Below are 6,405 nucleotides of genomic sequence, written 5' to 3'. Positions count from 1 at the left end.
CCAGGGCATTGATGCCTGCCTGTTTGTTTGCTGTTTATCATACTCGTGTTTATGTATTGTAGTACAAATGAAAAATGTATTTATATAGTGATATTGTAGTATTGCTTTAGGCTGCGGCTAGAGTGTATATGTTTAAATGTGTTCATGTGTGTGTATGTGGATTCTGTACAGTCTCATTGGCTCAACATGGAAATACATATGCTAAATGCTAGAATTTAACTAAGCTATATCTATTATTGTGTCCAGATGAGGTATCTTGCATTTAGTTCAGCGCAGCAAATTTCTCTCCAGGGCCAACTGCTCCTTGCCGCCGGTAACGGCCTTCACAAACTCCGGATAGTGCAGCAGCCCATCGTTGTTATCATCCGCAATCAGTAGAAACTTGTCAATGGCCTCTATTAAATCGTTGAATATACCTCAACTCATATATATAAGTATATTTCATAAGATATCTTACCTATAAAATGATCTAGGTCTTCGCTTGCATTTGGCAGGTAATCGTCGCGTTCGCTGTTCTTGAAGTAATCATAATTATGATGCATGGCCGATTGTATCATCTCAAGACCATCCAGGGCATTGTTGTTATCATTGTCGTGAGCCTATGTACGTGTGTATGTGTGTGAGTGTGTATCAGATATACGGCAATGAACTTCTTAATGAGAGCTACGCACCTTAAACATGTAGAATATCTTTTCCTCCTCGCTCATATCATCCAAGCTCGCCTGTATACCCATGTCCCTAAGATCATCATCGATGCGGCTGTGCATTGAGCGTTAAAAAATACAAATATTTATCAAATTAGCACGCACAACCCCCCTTGAACTCACTGCTCCTCGTGTGTTAGATGCTGGTCCACGCGTCGGGTCTCGCCTCGCGGATGATGCGGTCCCCGTTTAACCGCCAAGGTGCCATCGAATGATTGGCTGAAGCTCGCCATGCATATTATAAAGTTAAGCACATTGGACAAATTGTACATTTTGTGCATAGGGCAGACCAAACAAGCTATTTGGTAATTTGTGTATATGTTTTTTACAGGGTTAACTCAGCATCATCTGTCAAACTGACAGTGCATAGGGCGCAGGCGTCATCGGCAGATGGCTTTGGAATGGCGCTTCTTTACGTCAGTTTCAAATACCCTTTCACTGTCGAATCTCGTAACCAAGCAACCTTTGCCCAAGTGAACTATTTGTTCGATAAGCTCGAATTGTAGCGCAGTTAACAATTTAACGAACACAACTCAGAGCTCAAATTTTATATTTATTAAAAGTAGCGCGAATTTAAATCAAAATGTGCGACAATTTCTGTGATGATTTGGAGACCTTCAATCCCGAAGTAGAATTTCTAAAATTTATTAAACGTAAGCCAGTGGTGCAGACAGCCAAGCTTTATGAGAATCTGCACAAGCGCGAGGACATCAAATGTCCCTGTAAGTAACCAACCATATTGATTACATCTCGTGCATTCATCTCTAATCTCTTCGCTCGGCTTGCAGACAACTTCAAGGGCTATGGCGTGGAAAAGGACACCAATACCATGTATCGCACATGCAACTCCGAATATGGCTATTATGCGCCCAATGCTTATACCATACCTAAGCGTTTCTTTCCACTCTCCCAGAAATTCTCCAATGATGTCGTGCGCTTTGGAATGTATCGAAATTTCTCGCTGAATACGCATATGGATCGCACATTCTACTGAGACCAAGGACGTTCAACTTTTTTGTTTGTGTTGAGTTACATGCCAGCATGCATATATATGTTTGACATCTTTTAAATTTTGTACCACTTCCGGGTTTTGTTGTAAGGCATGAAACGTCTGTCACAAAATTATCTCTGGCTATAATCAGAACATTTAGATCTTATACACGTACTTAGTTGCACAGCATAAAGCAGTTAAATAAAAAATTTATGAAACTTTAAAAATAAGTATTGTATATTTTAATTGAATTGGAGTGCGTGAAGTGCTTGTAAAATAATACAAATATGTAGGCATACTTTAAAGCAAAGTTCATTTAATTGAATTGATCCAGGCTACTCTCAATTAAGTTTCGAAGATGTTTATCTGTCGGAGTAAACCTAAAAGCCAATGTACACAATAACCTTTTCGAATTAATCAGATAAATGAACTGATGTGCAAGCTACCGACAAATGTGGCAAAATTAAATCACATTTAAATAATATAAGCAGCTCATACTTGGCTTTGATTACTATGTTAATTTATTTTTTATTTTTATATATTTTGCATAAAAAAACCCAAAATATAAGAAAACAAAGCTAAAAACAGCCTGTTAACAAGAGTCAACAATCAACTACCCACCGCTGTGTCCTATCAGTGGGCCACCGAAATGAGGTGAGCTTCGAAATTAACATGTGGCCAAGATAAGAATTAACACAATTGAGGGAACCACAGCGAGACCAAAACTCTACTCAGTGCATTGCTATGCGACATTTATGGCCAGCAAGAGCAGCAAGCCAGACGTCTGCGTCGCTGCCGTCGTCAGAAGGGTCAGGATAGACGCGTCTCCAAGGAGCAACGTCATTGCAGAAGATCGACCAAGAAGGGACCTGTGGCTAGAATGGCTAGCAGCCTGGCTGGAAATCAGAAAGTCTTGGAGACGCTGAACGTGCGCCAGCTGGTGGATGTCTGTGCCATGCTTAAGGTGGAGTTATTGATGATGGGTTATCTGCTGGAACGCGTGCTGGTTGTAAGGGATCGTCTACAACGACACCAGGAGGTGCTGTGCGAATTTGTCACTGCCATACTCGTTGTGGAGACTCGTAAGTAGCACTCCGGCTTTCGTACAGTGTAAACAGCTGTCGAGCTACGACTGTGTACGGACGCAGTGCGCATGACCGACAGCTGGCCTTCTGGCCTCCGGGTAAGCAGTGCGGCTCCAAAGCAAACCCAAATCAGTCAAGTGCGGAACTCTCAGCTGTGTGCGTCGTTAGTGCGGAGAACAGAAAGCAAAGCTGAAGGAAATTAACTACACGCAGCGCGCATGTATGTGTTATATATGGATATATATTTATATATGTGGATATATATATATATATATATATATATATGTGTGTGTGCGTGTCTGTGTATGTGTGTTGGTTAAGTTCATTGAATGAATGTAGCTTTCGTGTGTGTGCCTGTGTGTGTGGTAGGCAGGTAAGCCTACGCATGTATATACATACATGTGTGGGTGATTGCATTGGCGTGTGTGTGCGTCCACGCTGGGGGTTGATGACGACACAATGCCAAGCGAGTGAACATGAAAACAACTCACTGGCGGGCTCTTAGAGACTGTCTGACGTGCAGCACACACATACGCACACGCAAGCACACACATACACAGCTCCTACTACGAGTAGCTTCCAATGCGTTTCTATATGTATAAATGCATGTGAGAGGGCTGGCACGTGTAGATGTCACTGCTGCTGTTGAGCTTGGCCTCCGCAAGTATTTTGCCTCTTTTATCTATGTTTTTATATCAGTGCGCTGCCACAGTCGCCTGCCAGTTGTTGGCGTCGTCATTGTGTGGGCTCGTTTTGTGTGGCTGCTAAGCATTACCCTTGATATTCGTATACCACATAAAACAGTGTTAGATCGACCGACGTCGACGGCAGCAGCCACAGCGGCAGCATTCGATAAAAGCACGCACACGTGCGAAGCTAGTTGTGCTTTTTAATTTAATTGCAGTATATACTTTTATTATTTGAAAAGGCACAAATAATTGCATTCAGATAAAGCACAATCTCCATTGTCTATAGTTATGTGCGCGTTTGTGTTGTTGTTGTGCTGACGATTAGTTGAATAACGCAATATTATCGATCGACCGGAAGAATGCAATAATTGCAACTGCGGGGCCCATTTTAATGCAGCGCCTAAAAGTATGTCAAGCCAAAGTTTCTTTTATCGAGCCGACTTCCGTTAACTGGTCGAGGGCGCGCGCCATTTCAGCGGCCTATGCCTATTTCCCTTAGCGCTATTGAAAGTATATTGCTGACTATTGATATTGTTTGAGTCCTCCTCTCACACACCCACACCCTCGGAGACGGGGTCACTTATGCAAATGAACTGCCCACAAATAGATATGACTGAGCATGTTGGTGTGTATGGCCTGTCGCATTCAAGGCGTATCCGATTTCTTGTGATTCACAACATGCACACACACTTTTAAAAATTCATCACAGTGGACAAAAGCAGTCACTAGCTTAGTTACTTTTTAGTAATGTGGAAAATATTGCGTAACAGTGAATGGTTTTAACCAACAAGAAGTCGTATACAGTTAACGAATTGAGCAAATATTGCGCATGTGAAGCTATTCAAATTATTTATAATTTCAAATCAAATTGATAATTTACATCTCCTCAAATCTTCCGATGAGCCTTTAAGAACTGTTTGTACCAAAGTCAATGTCAAACCTTTTCTGGCTCTGCGCTTCGTTGACTTTTTCTTCGGTCACCTGCAAGGCAAGGCTCAACTCTCATCTTTTTTTGGCAGTAAAAATTGTGAACTTAAGCTGAAATGTGATGTAAAGTTAGTTGCCTGCGAGCATTTCTTGTTGCTATTGCTGACGTTTCGGCTTCGCCAAAACAAAAAGTGGGTCAAGACGCCAGTTAGCAGAAAAGAATCGATGAACGACAGTGCAAAAGTCACACAATGGCACGGCAACAACGACTGCGAATGCGATGTCGTCCTCTTACCTAATCCAAGCCCATGGGCCAACTATAAAACTGGCGCAGCTTTAGCTGTTGTCAAGGTTTTGACTACCTCTTTGTGAGTGCTACCAGTTTTTTGTGTTTCATTTTTTTAAAGAAAACGAATTAAACATTTTCTAATATCTTTAACAATGCTGCATTTTGTAGAGCGAGCTAGAGAGTGTGTGTGTGTGCCTGTTGTATACTGGGTCCAAGGGATGTTATATAACATTAATATCAGCATGTGTCATTTACATAGAAACTCGTAACAAACTTCTGTATTTATGTATTATATCTATGTATATATTGTGTGAACCATACTAATAATAGGCCACGAAAACAACAACAACTACAACTACAACAACTACATACAGCTGATACGAACATCGAAAATGTTAAAATAATATACTAAACTACAACAACAACAACAACAACAACAACAGCAACAAGAACAACCACAACTTGATTTTAATGAGGCGCCACTGAAAGCCATCGCAGAAATCGTAGCATACCAAGCAGCGCACGTTTACTTAACATGGGTAAATATGCCAAACTGTGCAAACTGACTGATGAATTAAATACTTTAATTGCTATATTAATATACACGTGACATTTATGTGCTGTATTTATTAATTAATGTGCTCCCCAACATTTTAGCGTGCCTTGAAGCGATCAAAGCAATTGTTGAGCATTTGCTTAGCTGCGTTGCCTTTTCTGTGTGTGTGTTCAGAATTGATATTTTTTATAATTGTACATTTATTGCTATCTCTGTTTATGTCTTTCCATCTCTTTCTAAATCTCTCTACGTTATTGCTCTAACTTAACTGCAACAACATAAACAATTACCAACAAAAAGGTAAATTTTTCTATGAAACCTATATGCAAAACCATAATCTTGCATACATTTCAGTTCAATTTTCATCTGGTGTTCATCGAACAGCTCATAAGCATCCACATGCCTAAACACCCGCACACCCACACACACACACATAGCCCGCCTGGCATTAGATATGCATAACGCGCACAGCTCTTATTTGGGGCCGCTTGTAATTAACATTTGCATTTTTTACATGAATATGCCAGAACCCAACATGAGCCCCGACTGGCTCTGCCTTCGGCATTCATTTACATTATATTTCGTTATTGTTTCGCGCGTTTGAGCGTTGGCCATAAGCCCTTTCGCCCTTTTCAGCCCTTCAATTCAACCGTTTAATTAGAATTTTCCTCACTTCTCTCACATATTTGTGCAGTCGCCATTTGATTCTGTTTTTAGATAATTTCTTATGACGTCGTCTGCCATTAACAGTTTTCAGATACAAGTAAAACGCCCACGCTTTGCTCATACACACACACACACACACACACACACACACTTACACACACACACGCATACTTACACGCATGATTATACACCCTCAACTGTTGCATGTCTTGTGGAGAATCTTATTGTTATTGATTTTGTTAGCTGGTTCACATTATTGACGCAACGTTATTTTATCTTTTTTAAAGCATCTTTTGCCATTTGTTTTATCTTTCTTTTGTGTATGTCAGTAGTAGTGTGTGGGTGTGTGGGTGTGTGTGTGTGAGTTGAATTATCCCACCTTTCGCGTCTTGTCATTAAATTTGAATTACTGCTAAATCAGCGCAAAACAGCATCACAATTTCCAACCCCATCCACGAACGCATTAAAGCACCCACGCGTCTCTTTACTGGCTTACGA

At 40.8% G+C, this 6,405-nt stretch overlaps 3 protein-coding genes across 8 annotated transcripts in view; 2 read left to right on the top strand and 1 right to left on the bottom strand.

Moving 5' to 3' along the window:
- Window positions 1–83: 83 nt before the first annotated feature.
- Window positions 84–1,035, bottom strand: LOC115761827 (multiple coagulation factor deficiency protein 2). The gene is made up of 4 exons (XM_030703769.1): window positions 828–1,035; window positions 672–759; window positions 458–599; window positions 84–395 (listed from the first exon to the last, which is right to left on the bottom strand). Exons 1-4 carry the CDS (start codon window positions 983–985, stop codon window positions 268–270), a joined length of 516 nt encoding a protein of 171 aa, XP_030559629.1. The 5' UTR covers window positions 986–1,035; the 3' UTR covers window positions 84–267.
- Window positions 1,036–1,212: 177 nt separating this feature from the next.
- LOC115761828 (UPF0691 protein C9orf116 homolog) lies at window positions 1,213–1,903 on the top strand. Its single transcript, XM_030703770.1, has 2 exons — window positions 1,213–1,426; window positions 1,493–1,903. Exons 1-2 carry the CDS (start codon window positions 1,288–1,290, stop codon window positions 1,696–1,698), a joined length of 345 nt encoding a protein of 114 aa, XP_030559630.1. The 5' UTR covers window positions 1,213–1,287; the 3' UTR covers window positions 1,699–1,903.
- Window positions 1,904–2,277: 374 nt separating this feature from the next.
- The window catches only part of LOC115761858 (microtubule-associated protein futsch), a 36,188-nt gene continuing 32,060 nt past the window's right edge, over window positions 2,278–6,405 (top strand). For 4 of the 6 annotated variants that reach the window (XM_030703848.1, XM_030703847.1, XM_030703845.1 and 1 more), the window contains exons 1-2: window positions 2,278–2,349; window positions 2,410–2,777. In XM_030703848.1, the coding sequence (XP_030559708.1) occupies window positions 2,345–2,349; window positions 2,410–2,777 (373 nt within the window). In that variant the 5' untranslated portion in view covers window positions 2,278–2,344. Of the gene's footprint in view, window positions 2,350–2,409; window positions 2,778–5,058; window positions 5,225–5,504; window positions 5,542–6,405 lie in introns of those variants that run through there. The other 2 variants (XM_030703849.1, XM_030703850.1) reach the window with 2 other exon arrangements.

The sequence above is a fragment of the Drosophila novamexicana genome, unplaced genomic scaffold (genome assembly GCF_003285875.2).
Source record: "Drosophila novamexicana strain 15010-1031.04,08,12 unplaced genomic scaffold, DnovRS2.1 tig00000512-arrow-arrow-pilon, whole genome shotgun sequence".
NCBI classification, from domain to species: Eukaryota; Metazoa; Arthropoda; class Insecta; order Diptera; family Drosophilidae; genus Drosophila; species Drosophila novamexicana.
The sequence above is the reverse complement of the archived record's forward strand: the minus strand, read 5'-3'. Positions and strand labels throughout refer to the sequence as shown.